Here is a 20,774-nt window from a genome sequence, read left to right as displayed (position 1 = left end):
CCTCCTGGGTGGTGGCAAGCGGCTCCTTATCACCCCCTTTAGAGCTGAGCCGTTTTCCCTCACGTATAGCTAGGCAAAAGTGGGGGGAAAGGTGTTAAGAAACTACCTTTTGCTTTTTTCCCCTCATTGAAATAGGAAGGGGATTCAGAGTGCTTTGAAGTCCTAAACATGTGGACGTTGGGCTTTCTAGCTGGAATTCAGGGGGAGAACCATACCAGTTTTTAAAAAAACCCAGCAGTTCGTGAAGAAAAGGGTGAAAGCCAGAGGGTGGCATGGCATCCCAGAGACCAGCACTGGAAGAAAAAATAAAAATTGGGTCCCATGCGGCAACAGGGTGTCTGCCCCGCGGTGCTGAGCAGGGCCTCAGCTGGGTCCAGTGAGGGGAGGATCCACCCGGGTCCAGTTACCCAACAGGATCCAGCCATACAGTAGCTTTGCTGGCTCTCTATTAAATATTTAATGCTCACTGAATCTTTTTTTTTTTTTAGTATGCCTGAATTTGTTTTGTGCTAAATGTTCTGGATAGTTGTTGAGTTGTTTAGCATAATTGCTGCTTCTCCTTTCTTTTTTTAAAGCTACAAAAATAATCCTGACTGAGAATTAACTGTGATTCAAAATGGTTTCATTTCTTCCTGGAACGCAAGTAATGCTGAACAGAAAGGGAAACAAGAATCAGGAACTTGGAACGTCATTTTGTAACCCCGAATATACTAATCTGACATAATTTACACCATTATTTTTGTACAGTACAACTGTGAGCGAGCTAGTTTAGCTTTTTACTGGCTGGGAATATGGTTAAAAGATCTGTACTGTAGGTCTAAGAATTGTATATTTGTATAGCTTCTACGTTTGTAGCTTTGTAGGTAATTTTACTTTCAGCATAAATTTCAGCTCCTCTACTTGCTCAAGTTCCAAATAAGTAACATTGAGGTTTTATTTTTAAACAAAACTAAAGCAATTCAGGAGCAGGTAACATCTATGATTTGTTACTCACTTATATGGATACATGATTTCTTTAGGACAAGGTAAGATTTAATACATTACTCAAATTTAGGATTCTTAATTATTCTAGTAATTACACTATCTTAGCAAAATGAATCTTGAGGCAGATTTGCTAGCTATGAGACTTGAAGATTTAAACGAGTCAAATAATTTATAGTAATGTTTAACTAGTGTTCAAGTGCATGCTTCAAGCGATATCCAGTGACTTCTGTTCTTCTATATATACTAGCTTAAATTTTTACTGTAAACATATGCTGTATGCTCAAAGGGAGATCACAGTTATCTAAACTGATTATTTCAATTGACAAAATGCTTGAATCTAGTTTTGAAACATTGTGTTTAAGAGGCAAGGTAAAAAAAAATATATAAGATGTGACATTGCAGACCACAATTTTACTTTTCAGAGCCCTGTGGTCGGATTCTGTTTTTCCTCCCTGGGCAGCTAATTACAGCATCATGTTAAGGTAGGGGAATGTTTTACTTACTTTGTGTAAGATCAATTTTTTGATAAATCCCTAGTGTGCTGAACTTTGTCTTTGCAAAGTTAGTAAACTTAAAGCAGTGTGTGTGTGTATAAAAAGAGACTAGTGAAACCCCATACTTCTGTTACTTATACTTGGTTTTCTAATTTATGTATTCAGAATTTAGATCTTCTAATGTTTGGAAACTGAGGTAACAGGGTGGAGCCTATATAAGGACAACCCACCTCACTTATTTTTTTGGCTACTTACTTCCCTGCCCAGTCTATAATTCTGTGTCTATTTAAGCTCTAAGTCCCAGGTTAAAGACCCAAAGGGGTTTTTTATCTTTTCGATTCCAGTTTCTGTGTTCTATATGGGTCTATTTCACGTATAGGTCACTGTGTCATTTCCATTGTCATATCTTCTAAACAAACAAACTTAGCAAACATAGCTATTTTTATTTTCATAGTTGCTTTTTCTAGTAAAAAAAAAAAGCAAAAAAACCCCAACAAAGCATAGCCTCCAGTTTAGAAAATATTTCCACTTTTCTGTTGGTTTGTCATTTTATATATTTAGTCCAGGAATTAAACAGAAAATTAGGAAGTTGTATCCCACCAGCCACCTAGGTTGAAAACAGCTGTATAGGATTTAATACTTAGCCTGCTATTAAGATTTGTTGATTTGTTGTTCTTCCATATAGAAGTCAAAATGAAATTAATGTATTTTACAGAGTTGTAGAAATCAACCGGAGATCTGCTTGACCACACAGAAGTAGCTAAGAATGATTCCTTTATTTTATGCTTCAGTTAAACAAGATGAGCTAATTCAGAATTTAAGTAAAATCAGAGAAGGAAAAAAGATCCAGTGCTTGTCATGGGGTAAGTAAACCTAGTTTAAAAATCACAAGACAAATACATTCAAATTTTCTATATGATTTCCTTCTGTGTGTTGAAAGATCATTCAAGATTGGGGTTATTTATTTATTTTTCATTATTTTATTGGGCATTGTATAAACACAGAAGAGCATAGAGACTGTCTAACAGAATTTAGGATCAAGTATGGAAGACAGATTTACTGTGGGGAAGATTGATACCCTGTAAAGCACTGCAATGACATCAGAACACATTCATTGTGTTCCTTTGGGACTTTGGAATGGGGGAGGAGAAATTACTTAGGAAAGGATAAGCTGGGAGAAACAAAGGAGAAGAGGGACATGTGTATAGTACAGCATTATTAAAATCAGGTTGAGGCAAATGGCCTTTTTTTCTGGCCACATTTCAAGCAAACTTGTAGACAAATTTTGAACTGCCAGAGCTGCTTGCTTTGCGTTCTGCTTGACTTACAGGTTAGACTCTGTAAGTGATTTCTCTCTGCACCCTTCAGCTACAGTCACATTACAATAGTAAAGGCAATATCATCTAGGTGTGACCAAAGAGAGGATGATCTTCCTTGATGTGCTCTGGGCCCAGGAATACTTGAAGGTGAGGGACTGAGGCGTTTGAGCTTGGTTTTGCTGTCTGTCTGTTCTTAAGATACAGGTTTTACAAGGCAAAGTACAAAAGGACTGGGATTTCCAGTATATACATTTGTGAAATATTCTCTTTATGCTAAGCATTTTGCCCATGCAGCACCTTCCTAAAGCTAATTCAATTCCAGTTTTGGGGGTATGAAGGGTTCTACTTTAATTTGAGAAGGGTAATGACAGATACAAAGTAAAACAAAGTGCAAGATACATATATTGGATGTTTTCACTTATTCTTTACCTAAAAGCAAAATTTAAACAGAACAGATTAAACAACTGGCATTTAATGACAAGCAAAATAAGGTCCAGTAGCAACAAGATATATTTTTTAAAAAAGCACAAAACCACACACACACACCCCACCAACATCTAGTTAAACAATAGTAACAGACTAAAATTCTAAGAGCCTATTAATCATTGTACATTTGGGAATAAAAGAATTATCAAATGGGCTAAGAAGGTAGTTCTTCTGTCACACTATAATTTTTCATACCAAGAAATAGTTTGAGGCTTTTCTCTAAAGTATATGGTCCAGTTATTTTTGCAGACAGGACTCTAGGCAAACGATTGATATGTTTCTGTATGGTATTTCTTGCTTCTCTTTCCTCTTCATAAACCACTACAAAGCAGGCTTCTATTTTCTAAGAATTAAAACTTGGGATTTAGCCTTTGTGTAAAAGTGTTCCAATTTTACAAAAATGGAACTGTGCAAAAAGGGGATAACATTTGTAACATCAAATGTACAATAGTGAATTCTGAAGATTCTGTTCTACAGTTTGAGAACAATCTGCTTATTTCTTGACACTACTGTCTCTGAAAAAAAGAAAACTGTGTTAAGAACGTACAGGGTAGGTCATAAAATTGGGACAGGGGAAGTGAAGCAAGTATGGATTTGTGCCTCTGCCCTAAAATTAAAATTCTCAATGGGAACCATACATCAAAATCCCTTTTACAATTAAACAGCACTTGAAGTAATTTTACTATAATATGTAATTGAATGATAATTGTAGAACCTGAAGAAAGGCAGGAAAGGAACAGGTACTAGATTTTAGGTAGCATGCAAGAGTGAAAAGCTATCTTGCTGTTCTGTGAAAAACAGAGAGATCCAGTTCAATGTCTGCATCTGGTAATCAATTACTGGCTGTTATGTAATGATGTACAATTTCTGTAGTGGCTGATTGCAGTTTTTATTTAGAAACTATTAAGCAAATAAATATTCTACTTGCAGAGCAGGTGGAACAACTGCTGCATACATTACAGCAGTAATGCATTCTTAAGAGATCATACGTTGAATACTAGCTCATACATCTTCGGTTTTATGAAACCTTTTGTTTCAGAGCCTGGTTCCTCCTTTCAGGCTGAAAATCTGATTACAGTCTAGTATCACTTCTTTGTTTTGAAGGGTGTCTATTAGGTGATGAAGTGATTACAAACTAGTTTGTAAGACTATATTTATAAAATAAAGATTTAGTTATTTTTTCTGTCATGGCATGAAATGTTTTCTAGAAGGGAAGGAGGAATAGTGAATTAGAAGTAGAATGACTGGTTTGGGGAACAGTTATTTAGAAGAGCCAGATGATAGTTTTAATATAAATTCCTTTTCTGGATTATTTTCTAGTACTATATTGACTGTGCAGTTAAAAAGAGGTAGTGTTGGAATGAGCTTTCAGATCACAAGAAAAACACCATTCACTAAAAGGTTTGAGCTAAAAATTGCTATTTATAAATCCTGTAAAATGTTATCTTACTATTGTAGCGTGGCATGAGGATGTTTTTGTCTAAATTCTTAAATTTTTCGTATTTATGCCAAAAGCTTCTTTGGTTTGTTGGTATTATTGTGCTGTTCTTTCTAAGGCATTTTAGAGGTCCACACAGTTGAACAAAGATGGAGACATTAAAAAGATTTTGCTTTTTAATGTAGTAACAATATTCTCTAGATACTATCAAATTCTTCTCTGAATAGAATCTACTTTAATAGACATTAAAAAAAACAACCCACAAACCTGTATGCTGGTATGTATTGGTTGTAATCCCCTGTTTTCATGTTTAGTGCATTTCATATATTTCTGCTTGGCATTAAACCGCCATTGTTTTATTTATCTCATTTAAATGCTAATAATTTAATCAACAGATACATACAATATAAGTCTTTAATTGCCTATTTCCACATACATCTTTATGCACTTATATGTTTTTTCTATTGTAATGTATATTTCCCTTTTGGAATGGAGTTTGTATCTCTGTACATGCAGTTTTCAAAAAGCAGCTTTCAAGACCACCAACTGATTAAAACTATTATATTAAAAAGTGTTATCTAAGAAATTACATTCTAGAAACTAGAAAATGTAAACACTTCTGTTTAATGTTATATTGTCAGAGCAATATATGCTTTTTCTGCAGCTTGGATAATGATAATAAATCAGTGGCTTAGGTTTTCAGGCTCTTAAATTTTTGGCCATACCTGGGGTAGGTTTAATTTCAAACCACGCAGTTTTAGGGAAAATTTCATCTAAAAGCCCCCCCAAATTAAAATGTTTCCAGGAAACACTTCACATTTGCATTATATTCTGTAAAAGTGTTTATCATCATTGGTATGAGTCTACAGTAACCATTTCCTTTTCCTCCCTGATGGGTTAATAATAGAGCAGTAAAACAAACAAACAAAATGTTGCATTCTATACTTGTTTTCCCAATTTTTAAATGACTGGCTAATGAAGGAAGAGTAAGCATAATATCTTCAAATGCAATATATGCATCTGTTCTGGAGGCAGGTTGAGAGTCTGGAATAATTACCAATGCAGTATATGGAGACTGCACGATGATCCAATAATTGGTATTAGTTTGTGAATAACTTTTTTCTTCTGTGTGTTGCACACACATGCCCCTGACAAGGTGAATTCTTCATTGCGTTATGTTCTTTCTGAATAACTAAAAGTGGCACCAAAACATAAATGGGAATGAAAGCATGGGTTAGAACTATTCTTTCACTTCATAGGTAGAAAAAAACACCGATGTTCCAGGCTTACTTTACCTGAACTTTAAGAAAGTTTTAGATTGCATTAGTAGAGAAACAAAAATATATACTATTTTGCAAATCACAGAAACATTCAGGCTGAAAGGGCCTTGGGAAGCCTCTAGGCCAACCTCTTACTCAAGGCACAATCAAGTTACGGGGTTAGGGCCAGGTTGCTCATGTCTTTGTCCAGTCTGGTGTTTGAAAGACTCCAGCGTAATCCAATCTACACAAAAAAAGAAGGTAAGACAGCAATTATGTTCAGCCAGGCCTTTATAAATCTACTATAACAAGAGCAATGAGTTGTGACCATGTATTAGTTATCCCTGTTTACTTTTGCCAGACTGAAGGCAATGAAAGCCTGGAGGCTTGTAACAGAGCCAAAAAACCCTGTGAGTTACTTTGTATTAAGACCTAAATTGAAACTTTGATAGGAAAATCTGTGTGTGTCACAAAGAAGCACACCCAACCTGGTTTGTACAGCTCATAGCCAAGCTGATAGACAGGGTTTCTAGAATGATTTAGACTGCTGAACTCCCTACTATTAGCCTTATTTTCAAAGAAGCCCTTTTCCCATCTTTGTGCAATATTACTTTCATGCCTACAGAGTGCATTCCTGTGTTCTCTAGTGCTAATAGCACCATGCAGAAGTAACATACACTACTCATTACACAATGGACCTTGACATTGAAGTCCTAGTTCTATCCTGGATCCCTCTCAAGCTTGTTAACTTCTAATAACAGATATTGTCTGAATTTTTATTTTGGCTTGAAGGTAGCATATAGTTTAACTACAAAGTGAAAAGGTTTGGTTTTGAAGGCTTTCTTTCCTGCATCTTATGATTCACCAAAGAATCATGAAAACAGAAATCAGCTGAAGAAATATGGGACAATTTCCAGAGGCTTTCAGATGTTTGCACTTAAAAAAGAGGATAGTGTAAAGTGTTTAGCATAAAACCCAAAGTATTGATAGTTGCAAAGTAGTTACAACGATACAAGAAAGCAGACATTAAAAATAAAATGTGAAACTGCAGCCAGAAAACCTGTTCCAGTTCCCTTCAGTATTTCTGTCAACTTACCTATTAACTACTATTGTTCACAACTTACTCAGTAGACACAAGAAGGACTTAGACACATTAATAATTTTTTAGTTTCCCTAGAAAAGATTTTATTGTCCTTGAAAGACTATAATTTCCATGCCTTGAAAAAACAGATGAATGTCCTGGGTGAAACTCTGGGCTCACTGGAAATAATAGGGCCCGGACTTTACCCTAGGGTTTTATGTAATATGCTATTAAAGTGACATTTAAATAGATGACCCTGCAAAGCAAAGACAAATATTTCATTCATGCATTAATATGTTAAGTAGTCTGTCAAGGAAAAATTAATGACTAGAAATAATTGAAACTGAAAATCAACCCTTTTTTTTTAATTTGATGTTTCTTTTTCTTTTATCTGGGTGAATAAATTCCCTTAATTTTTTTTAGCATTTTTTAGTAATTTTTAGTAATTATTTATAAATATATATTATGCTTTCTTGGAAATTTGCTAAGCTAATGTCTCTGTAGTAGTATGTCAACCTATTACACTGGTATTGTTTAAATGTGGAATTACCTAGCAGCAAGTCTCCTAAAATGGGATAAAACAATTTTAAAAAAAGAAGTATTTAATCACTCCTAAAAGTGCAATAAAACACAAACTTTAGAAGGGAATTGAAAGGAGAATTTTTTTTTTTATCCTGGATTTGTTATGATTTACTACTATTCATATAACAAATTGAAAGTTCATGTGAGACTGTTACAAACTATGAGGCTGAGATCACACGTGCAATTCACCAATTGAGCCTGGGCAGCATGGATAATAATAGCTAAGTGCCAGATGCACAGAAACCCTGATATCCGTTTTTCAGTGGTTTTTTTTTTCCCCTCCTTGTTAGCTTTTATCCTTTATCAGGGAATATTCGGTCGCAGCTGTTGACCAATAATATATTCTGTATAAGCATCTGTTCTTATTCTCTGTAAATAATACCGTAGTCTCTCTTCTGTGCAATGGTTACAGCAATTAAGCATTAAAGAAAAATTGAGCATTAATAAGTAGAAACTGTAGAGAATTAGTGTTCTTGTATTTAAACTTGTATAACGTAAACCCACAAATGCAAATATGGAAAAAATACCAAAGAATCTATGTTATTTGCTTTCTTGTCCAAACCCAGATCTCTTGCTGCTGTAACAATATCAGAGAGCAAGACTGAACAGTGTAAATTTACCCTTATTTCTGTTCTGTTGTTTTCTTTTTTCCCACAAAATCTCTTCTCAAATTAGCTTCTCCCAGTTTAATTGCTTACTCTGTCAAACAGCCAGTGAGCTATTAATGTTGGGAAGAAACCTTTCCTGATCATGTGCATGTACAAAACAGTAAAAGGTATAGCCTATATTATTTTATATTGGAATAATGTAAGGTGCATGTTTGGGATTGTAAGAGGAGAAATTATTGTATGTACTGCTAGAATGACTATTTTATGCTTCTGTGATTTAGGGACATGCATATTTAAAATGTATTAGTGGAGTATGCTACAAGATGTGTTCATCACTGCTTCTACTGTAGATATTTTAGAGTTTTGTAAGGAATTTTATATGGTTTAGTCATGGAAAAATGATCTGCATCTACTCTATCTTTCTTTCTTCCTTTACTTATGTCCATAAGATTAGTCTGTTCTGAAAAGTATTGTTCTTTCCTGTTATATGGTAGCCTCATAAAACTGTTTTACTCATGAGATTAATGAGACATCAATAAAGATGTATCTCTGTAAGAAGCAGCATTGTCTAGAACTTCACAAAAGCTAGGTAAGATAGTAATGAATTCCATAAAAATTTTGTCTGTCTGTGTGGGTGTGTTAATTCTGACTGTTCTGTATAGTCTGTGTGATAAAAGCATAGCATCTCTCAAGAGTGAGTGAAAGCCTTGATTCCCGGATGTTCCAGGTTCCAGGTAGATATTAACCAGCACCCCCCAGCTATGTCATAGTGTCCAAGAATTTTTCAAAGGGTGGGATTTAGCTTCCTAAATAGGGGCGTCTAGTGTAATTTTAAGTGGTCTCTGAGAGCCAGGATGTCTTCATGGGTCTGGTACATCAGACACGGCACTTACGAGAGACTCTTGGCCTTGGAGAGTAGAAGCTAGAGGTCACATGGGATATCCTAGGCCGTCTACAATCTTGCTAGATGTTTCTCTAGTTGTCTGAATTATTCTGTTGACATAGGAGGATTCTGCGGGGCGGAACACGGAGACGACTCAAGACTAAAAAATGTCCTTTGGCTTTTTAATTTCAAACCTGAGCAGCTCTCTTATGCTGCTGACAGGTGGAGAGGTTTGTTTCTAAAGCATTACATCTTTGTACTTAGGTTGATTAAAACTGTTTGTAGTGCAGCCCTTTTCTATCCGTTTAGCTAGCGAAACGGTGTCGTCATACCATCCAGAGGAGGATTAATTTTATATTTGTTTTGTGCACTCAATGTTGTCAAGGTGAGGTAGCTTCCTCCCAACATCAAGAAAAAAAATATTAAAAATATGTCAACAAAACCAGTCAGTGGTAAAGAAAAATGTGTTTGTGGGTGGAAATTATCCCACCTCTAAGCTCAAGGCACACTGTGCATGGCATTTTTAGGTAAATTAGATCTCTAAGTCTATTGGTTTACTGCAGAGAATACAGATACTCCAAACTAAGCCATTATGTCCTTTCTTAATTAACTTGTAAAACTATAATAGTGTGATTGTCATACCACTTGAAAGGATCACACACACAGTTTTCTAAGATAGATGGGAATATATTCAGTTCAGCATGAATGACATTCTGGTTGCAACTGCTCACTTTTAATGTAAATAAAAATGTGGATCCAAAAGCTCAGACACATCTGCCTGATTTTTAGCTAGGTTTATAGCAAAACCGAATTTAAATCTGACATATTAAAGCTCAAAAAATCATGTGCTTTGTGCAAGACTACTAATTCTGAACGTCATCAACAGTTGACAGAACTTGGAAGAAATCTGGTCATAATTTGTAATGAAATTAGAGGTGTGTTTTGAGAACCCATATGCCTGCCTCTTCTCGGGAAAGTGTTGGTATGGGTATGCTGAGCTCTTTTGAATGTGTATTTATTGGGGTTATGTGAGTGTCCCCTGGTGGTGGCTGCCTTATGCGTCCTCGCAGAGGTGTCCCAATTGCCCGTTTCCTCTCTGCTGCTGCCCCCCACAAGAACTGGTTTGCTTCTAGCCTTTGTCTTTTTATCCATGTTTACTAAGATTTGTTTACCTAGTACAAGCTATTTAACTGTAACTTATATGGCAAAAACACGTCTGGGCTGAGACTTCACAATGATTTCAAATGCTTTGCGTTCGCTTGTTTGCCTTCCTAGAATTAAATTTGCGCATGAGGTGTTTGAAGTGCTAGGGGAAGATTATGCTCTAGCATAATGAGAGGTATGCAAGCTCTTCTTTTCTAGCAAAGCGTAGGACAGATTGTTCCATGGCTACCTCACTAAGAGAACATTGAACACTGCTGGCTAGAGTTCTTCTGGAGGCCCAGAATGGTGACTGCTGGTATGAGTGCCACACAGGTCAGCGCAGGATGGCTCAAGTCTTGGTGTTCACAGTAATCAGTGTATGGGTTTAAACACGCTCTTTGATTGCTTCTTTTCATGCTGCTACAGTGGAGAGATAGCTGTTCCCTTGAGGGAAACTTCACCCTCAGGCTTTTTTATGGTTATCAGGCACCTCAGCGAAGTCTCTCTGGTAAAATTCTGACGTAAGAATGAATATTGAATCCTATGGCAAAATGTGGTCTGAATAGCACTTGCTAGGTGTGATTATTTGCCGGCAATTTCTTTCCAGTGTAATAACATAGAATTGATCGCTAGGGGATGCTGCACTTCTACCAATGCTGGCGAACCATGCGGGGGGGGGGGGGAAACCCGGCAAATCTGTGAAATTACTACTATTCCTTTCCACACAAAAAGGAAACCAGCTTTTGTTCATTTGATGTAATAGGGATATTTTGTCAGAATGTGTCCAAGTAAGTAAAAATAGATACTTTTTTTATTTTTTTACTACACATCTGGAGAAAATGTCCTTATTATGTATGTATAAATAAGTTTATTTTTAGATATCTGTCCTATAGAAACATCCAAATAAGATCAGGATCCCATTTCAATGGATTAGATGGAAAAGTAGGTGAAGAAAGTTCACATATACCATATACAAAGCTACAGAGAGAGATGTTTAGTCCAGGGCTCCAGTCTTAGAAACTGTCCTTTGACAACAAATACAGAACAGCTTGCAGGTTTGAAATTTGTTACAGGACAAGCCTGGTTTGTTCCACACTAGAACTTGTTTTTCCTTTAAATAATTTACATTGTTTTCAAGTGCTTATAAAATTTATATGAAGTAGAAATATTTTAATGTTGGGCAATTATGTAAACTTTCATCATATTTTAACATGAAGAACAATATTATGTAAAAATATATGTAGATTACTTTTTTAATTAGAAAAAAAAAAACAAAACCAAGAGCAAGCAGGAATGAGAACCTTACCTTTCAAAGAAATTGCTGCTTGAAAATTGCCTGTCACAGCATTTGCTTTGCAAATCTTTGCAAATAGGAACAATGTTAAAGAGAATTTTTAATTATTATACCTGAATTACATAGGGACAGGTTTTTATATTTTAAATTATACAGGCAGCTGCATTTCAAGTTTTCTTCTGATAGCCCTGCTTCATACAGCCATGCTGCTCAGTTCTTTAAAAAAAAGTATAGTATTTGTTCGTCCTACAGTCTCTTTGTTCTTTTCTGGGCTGTCAGAAAAAAAAAGTCAATATAATTTTTTGGTTGCAATTTGAAATGCTGGTGGTATTATATGCTATATATCCATGAAGATCTAAGTTTTCCTAAACAAACGCACATATGCTTGTAAATAAAACCAAGTGTTTACTGCAAATATACTGTGGGTTTTGTGTTGTATAGATTTGTTTTGGTTTTAATCAAGACCCTCACAGAGAACAGAAGAACAGGCCAAGGGCTAAAAGGTCAATTTTGTTCACAGGAATGCAAAGAACTAGTCTTACCCAAAACAGTGTAGATCACCAAGAAGCACTGAGAATTCAAAACACAGGAAGTTCAGAGAACCGGCCATATTTGTATGTCATTTTCTTTTTGTAATAGTTACTTTGGGGAAAAGCAGAACAGCACAGACAATGTGAACTGATCTAACTACCCCTGGGGCTGTTGAAAGGGGTAATCTCCCTCCCTCCACTGTTTGTGGCTGCAGAGTTTAACCTCACCATTGCATCTGCTTTTCTGCTGATGGAGCAAACTGACCTGGCTCACTGCAGGGTTCTACAAATAAATCCAGTGCAATGGAAGGAGTAGGAATATGTGGCTGGGAATGGGATTGGTAATAATAGTACCCCTTTCAGTGGCAATATCGTCCTATAAAAAACATCTTGTTTAATTAAATTCTAAGGCCTTATTCAGGAGCTGGACCCTAAATGTATGTGCAGGTAGTGTCTCCAGTTTGATAAATTTGCAGTTTAGAAAGCATATTCTTTATCTTTCTGAATTAGTATTTATCTCTGTCAGATTTACAAGCTTTATTTGGTCATGAAAATTATTTTGATTTGCATCCTGAAGTTAGAATTATTGGTATAGTTTTACCTTTTGTGTTTTAAGTAGTTTTCTGCCAACATATAAAGATGAAGGCAAATGCACCATAAATCAGAATTATAACAACTAGCAAATCTTACACCGCCACCCCCCAATCACGTTTTTCTGCTGTGTTAAAATGTTTGCACAATGCTTATGTCCAGGACCAGTTGTTTTCCCAAAATGTTCTCACATCCCTTGAAAGAACAAGCAGTTATTTGAATGCATAGAAGAGATTAAAATGTACAAATTCCAGGACTGGAATCTGAGTGATTTTAAGAGAAATACAGCTGAGGGGTTGAGAGAAAGGCAGTAAAATAAGGGTTGCAGTACTAATTTTATCCTCTGCCTGTGAATGAATGTTGCATAGAGTTACTTAAGAAATATTTGCAGAATTCTTTTTCCTCCTTTGTGAAATACCTTGGTATTTCCTGAATTACTAATGACACTGAGTGTCATGTTACTCAGTGTGAGAGTAACGTCACAACTTCGCTTTCAGTATGCATTGTAGCGCCTGGAATGTTACACTCTAACATATCGTTAAAAGCCAGGATTAAGCAAGACTGTTATATAAGAAGTCAGAATAATGCTTTATAAAAGGGTAAATTGACATTTGTGTTTGAGTTCTTTTTGGACCTATAGTAGCTTCAACACAGAAATACAATTATTTCTCCTATGCTTTTGTTCTGTTGCTCCTTTTATGGTTGAAATGTTGTATACAATTTCACTTTTGAATCCCCTGAACTCTGACAACTGTCAGCTCTAATGTCATATGAGGATACTGTGGCTTTAAAAAAAGTATCAAAGTTCATTTAATAAAAAAGATTGCAGTCTAGTCACATAGTTAAGACTTACCTGTGTAGCTGCAGTTGGATTTCATTGTTATTGGCAAATAGAATAATCATAGCATGATTTGTTCTGCCCTTTCAGAATTATGTTTTTTGATGTGGGCGTAGATTTCTTTACAGTAAACCTCCCTTTTGGAAACAACTTTGAAGTGGCATTAGCTCAGGAGCATCCTCATTTCTGTCACCTGATAAGGAGGGCTTAGTAAACATTGTCTGTAAATCCAACAGGGCATGAAAAATTATAATCTGTAAAGGTGCTTAAATGAATTCAACAGTTTATGCAGATGTTAATGTGAGTGAAATGTGTGCTTAATTGTGGGCAAGCATTTCACCTGGCTTCAGAAAACAAAGCCACAGATGAAAAGGTGTTGCTCCTTTTCAGGGAAATGATTATATTTCAAAGGCTTTCTTTCTCCCTGCCTTTTCATAATGTTGAAGGGACAAGGACAGATCTGCAGTGTCATCTGGACATGAAGAAGTTATAGTTAATAACACAAATCTGGTGAAAATATGGATGCAGTGCTTGATCACGTAGTTTCCCAAAAATTTCTTTTAGTGGTAGTGATTGTTTAAATGATCTCAAGCTGCTCACTCCTGCTTTCTCAGTCATGCCGCTAAAATTGTTATCGCAGCAGTGTTGTGAACTATTGTGAATTGGTGCCTTTCCTGGGTTAGTTAACACAGTAAATATTTGATTCACTGATCCTGTTCGCTGTGTAACCACACAGACAGGTCTGCTGGAAGTGTGACTGAGCTGAGTGCTGTGGCTGGAAAGGAATGGTGAGATGCATAAGCTAGTATGTCTGGTTAAAAAAAAAAAAAAAGTTGCTGAAACCATGGGTTAAGTCTTTGTGAAAGTGATTGTACTGCACATTTGTGGTGGAAAAAGAAAGACTTTTTCCTGGTGAGAGGCAAACCACAGAAATGAGACGAGTATAGCAACTGGAATAGCAGATAGGGAGGACAAAAGCGTGAATACACAGAGCCTTAAAGCTAAAGCCAAACTCCAAATTTAGTGTGTGGAGGGGCAGGAAAGAGGTTAAAAGAGAGAGTGACATAGTCTAAATCTGAAGTGGGTTGTGATAAGATATTAGCCTAGAAGAGAGGAAAAAAATCACTGTAGTAGCAGTATGTTTGTAATTCCATCACTTCACGTATTTTACTATGAGCTTTAGCTGGTAGAGTCTTCTGTGAGATAATCAGCTTTTATTTAAAAAAACAAAACAAAACAAACCCAAAAAACCAACAACAACAACAACAAAAGTAATGTATCTCATTACTGTTAACCAAGTGATTCCTGAACGTGAAAAAAATCAGAAGAGAAAAATGCCCATAGCAATACTATTAGAGGTTAGCATTATCCAGACCTGGTCCTAAATTATTCTTCCCTAGCAGTAGTGATTTTCTTCTATTTTCTTGAGAAGAACCTTGATGTCAGAAAAAGTGTTATATGCAGGATATCTCACACTTGGGCATTAGAATCCCTTGGTGAAACACAGACTTCTTTCAGGTTTTTGTACCTAGGTCTCATGCAGGGCACCTACATTCCCATAACCACAGACCCTGCATGTGCAGTGAGTTGGATTCATGACCATGTCACCACAGTGTAGGCATCGTATATCACTTGCTACACAGGTGTAGTTCAACTACATGGTGGAAATGCTTTAGGTTTGACATGCAGTCTACCTGTGTACGTCTCACAGCTGCTTTCTGGGTAACTGAAAGTATTTAGCTGCATATGAAATATGGAATAAATTATATCTGTTAAGCTTTTAATATAGAAAAATAATTTAAATATATAATAATAAAAATCCCCGTTTATACAGGATATCCAACAGCCCAGCTGTTAAATTGTGGAGAGACTGGTTCAAACGGGGTGAAAGGGATGATATATATGGGTTTCTGCCTTAAGTTAACATAGGCTGTAGCACCTCTTTTAAAAAGCTACAGCTGCTAAAGGAAAGAGCTCAAGGGTGCTTTTCCCCCCTCCCAGGTATTTTTGGCAGGTGATTGAACATGAATGGAGGAAATGTACATGAGGCCGTTGCAGAGCATACTGAAAATGGCTGTCAAGAGAAACTTTCATAATGCATTAGATATTCAGTGTATATTACAAACAAAACCAGCTTTTTAATCTGCAGACAATGAATCACTGTCATCCAGGACAAGTAATGTAAACCAAAAGTATACAAAAATACTGTTCAGAAGGAGAAATATATGCATCTGGTCACAAAGCCTTTTAAGCTTATGAGAAAATCAGCTACCTATTGGGCATAAACACATTCTCCTGTAGTTTATGATAATTTATAAAATTACCAACCTTTTTAGACAGGTCACTAATTTTAGCATCCAGCCTAATTTTAAAAATTTGGGAACTGCCTTTACAGACATTTATTTTTGGATTTTGTGTCAGATGGCAGTCTTCTGGTCTTTCAGTAGTTACTGATACTTTGGCAGATCAGGGCTAAAGCAGAAAAGGTGGAAAAAAACCTCTTAAAAGGAAAAACACTGAATTACATTCTTTCATGTTCTTATTCTAGAAATTAGGGTTGTAAATCAATGACTTGGAAATCCAGGACCAAGCTACAAGCCCTTAATGCAACTCTTCTCCTGTAGTATTATCATCATCATTATCCTTGGAAAATATTACATTCCTCCTTTGCTTTTGTGTAACTGTTCAAAATGTTATTTTTAAAGCTCCATCTTTTGTCCATCACCTACTGTTCCCTCTCTGTCACTGATGATTCATCTCCTATAGGGTTACATACCCAAACCCCTGTTTCTGTCATACAGACAAATCTCTTCCTTACTGGTATTTGTTTAATTTTGAGGCTTTTGGTATATAAGCATATATTAAGTAATATTAAGTCCCTTACAACACTGTGGTGCTTGATGTGTGCGCTTTCTGGAGATTCTGCATAGTGGACAGAATTCTTTTCAAAGAACTCTAAATATAGTAGGTTGCACTTCTAACACTGTTGTCTGTTAATCTCCTTTTGACTGAATTCGTGCTTTCCATCTTTCCTTTGGTTTCTCCCTTCAGCGTGTTTTTTGTTTTGTTTTTTTTTTTTTTTCCAGCCTCACATCCCTGTTCTGTTTTCCTTTAACATCTCCAAAGCACTGAAAAGGACAAATACTAGCTAATCTAATCTCTCCACTCTCTCTTCTGTTAACAAAGCTTTTAGCTTCCCCTGACTCTCTGTTTTCTTTATCTTTCTTGCCCCGCCCTCCCCACCCCCCCTCCCCACCCCCCCTCCCCACCCCCCCTCCCCACCCCCCTCCCCCCCCCAACCAAAAAAAATTCACCACTCCTATGTGAAAGAATTGGTCAAGCTGCAGTAGGACATGCAATCATTGTGTCTTAATGGATACAATCTTCAGAATTCTGTGTGTCATTATACCAGACTTGTACCTCCTATTGCAAAATATGTGTATGGACAAGAAAGTAGAGAGAAAGATATTTCAAGCTTTCTCTTTCTGGTTCCTGACAGAATGCTTTTGTCTGTTTTAGCAGAGTAGCCCAGTGGCTGAATACAAATGTTATATTCTGTCTGATACGCTTTCTAGGTTTCTGTTCTTGCTAATGACTGCAGGTTTATAAATTTTTCTTTTGCATTTGGGCCACCATTTCCTTGAATCTAGAGGACAGGACCTGAGGCCTTTTCTAAGGCAGATTCTGCTTCTATCTATCTGCTGCAGGCTGATTCACTCCCAGATAGGTTCAAGTGTGTCAGTTTGGCAGTGTTCCCACTCACCATCAGTGATACCAGAGTCGGGTCTTGCTTAGCACAGAGCATTGACAAAGTCAGTGTATCTAGTTTTGCTCCTTTGCTGGACTTCATAGGGATTAGGATTATTGTTTTTAATAGAGTAATATTAGAGTAGAACAGTCAAACAATGAGCATAGCTGTTAATGGCTGACAATCCTCACATTTACTATATGGAGGCATCAAAATGTGGATGTTTGTGTGTGTGTGTGTGTGATAATCTGAGTGGCATAGGCCTTTAGGTATACAATTAAAAAGAAATTTATCTGGAATAGTTTGAGCTGTTAAAACTGATGCAAGTATGCACTTGAATGTCATGCATTTCCAGTGTGTTCTTGCTGCTGTAGTGGGCTGTACGATTCCCTTTATAGCAGTACTCTCTCTAGTTTCTGCTACATTCCTAAACCAGAACAAACTGCCAGTGTAATCCATGAGCCTTCCTGCTCCCTGCCCTGAAAAACTTTGCCAAAGCTAAAAAGGGAAAATGCTTCCAGCAGGGACTCCAGAATTACTGATGAGATGAGAATTTATACTCTGGGCTGTTAATCCGCTGTTGCAGCCTAAAATGCAAGAACACAAAAAATGTAAGCACAGTGATAGGATGGTTTGGCAGTTTTCCTGTGACAATGGTATCTCAAGAAATAATGTGAATGCAGTATGGGACAATGCAGAGTAGGATTATTAATTTTGCAGAGTTGCCTAGTTATGAGTCATGTCGGCTTTCGGTAAAGTAGTATCATGAAAGGTGCTGGCTGGAGCTAAGGGAGGGCACTAGTTTTATGTGTGGTGATTGTTTCTGGGGTCATTAGCCTTTGAGTCAAGGTAGAGCAAAGTGTGTATTCTGTTTGCAACTGGCCTTGATTTATGGGAGAGGGTTTTGTATAACTGGTTTTGCACAATCCTGGAACTTGCATGCTGTATTGGAAGAATGTTTATTTTGCTTGGATTATTTTAGCTCATTATTTAATAATGATTGTTTTAATGTGAAACCTCTCTTCCTCTACAACTTTATTTGGTTTTATTTTTTTTAATAAATAATCCTTTGATTATATGCAACATGCTTCAGAATCACCTTTCTGTCTGTGGTTTCCATTGTGATTTGCTGATGGCTGTGGAATAACAATGCTGAGCTACCTAATGCAGATGCGAAATTTTGAACAAGAGCGTAAAGGCTTGTTGGGGCCTTTCTGAAGATCTGACCTTTAAAATATTCATCTGGAGTTAAGGCTTTCTTCCTTCCTGGCACTCCCACTTTCACTGCATTAGGGAAAAGAACCAAATCACGTTTTGAATCAAATGCTTGGGAACTGGCCCAAGATCAAACCGGTTGCTTACATGCCGTTTTCTCCTTTTGTTTCATTTGCCGGATTGTGGGAGAAGATAAAAGGTAAAGCGCAAACATCTGAAAAAGCTATATTCATGTTTTTGTGAAAGCAGACAGATAACTTGCCAAGTAGGGAAAAATAAGTCTTTTTAGGGTCTGTGTGGTACCTTACAAAGCACCAGGTCCGACAGGGTTAACAGACAGGAAGCTGCAGCTGCAGCCGGCTGACACGGAAGTCAGAATTTGTGTGTAACAGACAGCCCGGGCAGGCCGGGGGGGGGAGGGGGCAATATCTGCAGGGCTTTGGTTATGCTCTGCTGCTGCAGCGCGTTTGTAAACAGGGAGGACATGCACTGCATGGCAGCTGCCCTCTGCCATCATGCCAATTCAGTTGTACAGTAGTTTTTGTGGAAATGAGCTGTGAAGTTTTTCCTATTTAAGGCTCGGCTTATCATAGTATCTAAAGAACTCACCCTGTCGGTATATGGTTGCTACGGTAGGTGTTAATATGTTGTTTACATTCTGGAACAGAAGAATTCTCTCTGAATTTTCAGTTACTAGTTTCAGCCCGTCCTGTGCATGTTCAGTTTCAGTATGTTTTGCTCTCTTTTCTGTGGCCTTGCTTTCTGCCTGCAACACGCTGCAGAACGCCAGCAAAGTGGGTTTAGCTTTTTGTTTATGAAGAACAGCTTTTGTGACCTGGGTGAACCCTTCCTCCTTCGGTTTTAAAATACCCAAATGCCCTCAGCAGTGGCATGTTGAGACACATTTGCTCAGGCAGGCAGTTTGCGATCACTTCCCTCTGCTCGAAAATCTGTGTATTTTAGCCGGGGAGCGCACATTTGGGGTTTCTTTCCAAGTTTCTTGTGCTGAAACAGGCCTAGCTTAGCCTGTCTTCTCTGTGCACAGGATGGCTCCTGCTTGCCAGAGCTGCACAAAGATAATCGCTCAGGAAGTGTTTCAGCCAATCCCCTGAAGCTTTACATTCAGATTTACCAAAGTAGCCAATCCGGGATTAGCTTTTATTAGGAAGACAGATCATCAAGCTGAAGTGCCAAGCCCTTTCTGCCTGAGTACTGAGAGCCTGTCCTCCATGTTTTATAAGTATTGACATAACACTGTGTTAACAATGCATCCACAGAGGTAAGCCTTACTTTTTACATTTTTTTTTCTCTAAGACCTATGAGTTGTGGGTTGAGAGTGTGATTCTCTGTGATTTGTTGTGCAAAACTCACACCACAGCACTTTATTAAGTTGGAACTGTTTAAATTTGCTTTCTTGGGTCACATGGTTAGTAGCCATTAGCCACAGCTTTATTTTGCAGACTGGTAAAACCTTGGCATACCTACTTCTTCACAGGAGGATGGTGTTTTTAGAGTTTATCAAGATCCTGGTATTCCAAAGAAGCTTTCTCTCTCTGAGCAGTTTGCCAGCACTATTGTCTGTTGTGTCACATGCCTGCTGAAGAGAAAATGGAAGCTAGGGAGCAGATGCATTTAACTGCCCTACAGGGAGTCAAGCAGGGATAATGGCAGACAGAAGAACAGGCAAGTTTACCTTTCTAAACAGTGAATGGAATAGCTAAGATAAGTTATCTCTTAGAAAATATGGGATTTTTGAGAACCTAGACATCAGCAAAAAGTGCTAATGGCAGATTGTAGATATTGGGCCTAGGTGGTGGTGTGCTGTTGCATCATGTTTTTTATGCAGCTTATCTTAACTTAAAATGATTATTGAACCTTTTTTCTTGCAGGAGTAATTAATACAACGTGTTTCTCTTTCTGAGGGACAATGTATGGTTAATATTTTGTTCCTTTAAAAGGGAGTTTTTATGCTGCAGATTTTGGAAATGGGCTGCTGCTCAATAAAATGCAGCAGTACATCTGTTTACAAATCTGATTCTTTATGGAAAATGTTTTTGAACTGTTAGCTTTCTTGTTTTACATAGTTCAAATAAACTAATGTACCTTTTATCTGTGCCTTTTTGTTTTACACTGTATCAGCCACAGTTCTGTCTTGTGGAGTCCAGAGGATATAAAATCATGTGTGGTTCATGACAGTAGTACATGTTGTTCGTTCTTGGTGGGTTTTTTCCTCTTTTTTTTTTCTTTTTCTTTTTTTTTTTTAACTTTTGGTTTAATGCTA

The 20,774-nt window shown here is 37.1% G+C and overlaps 1 protein-coding gene across 8 annotated transcripts in view; it reads left to right on the top strand.

The window, feature by feature from the left end:
- The first annotated feature begins 810 nt into the window (after nucleotides 1-810).
- Nucleotides 811-20,774, top strand: part of ZMYND8 (zinc finger MYND-type containing 8) — a 76,638-nt gene continuing 56,674 nt past the window's right edge. For 3 of the 8 annotated variants that reach the window (XM_056353382.1, XM_056353379.1, XM_056353387.1), the window contains exon 1: nucleotides 20,668-20,711. In XM_056353382.1, the coding sequence (XP_056209357.1) occupies nucleotides 20,683-20,711 (29 nt within the window). In that variant the 5' untranslated portion in view covers nucleotides 20,668-20,682. Of the gene's footprint in view, nucleotides 1,026-2,193; nucleotides 2,342-18,990; nucleotides 19,126-19,620; nucleotides 19,773-19,988; nucleotides 20,177-20,667; nucleotides 20,712-20,774 lie in introns of those variants that run through there. The other 5 variants (XM_056353388.1, XM_056353380.1, XM_056353381.1 and 2 more) reach the window with 4 other exon arrangements.

This window comes from Falco biarmicus, chromosome 10 (assembly GCF_023638135.1).
Source record: "Falco biarmicus isolate bFalBia1 chromosome 10, bFalBia1.pri, whole genome shotgun sequence".
Taxonomy (NCBI): Eukaryota; Metazoa; Chordata; class Aves; order Falconiformes; family Falconidae; genus Falco; species Falco biarmicus.
This window is presented reverse-complemented; position numbering and strand designations above follow the sequence as displayed.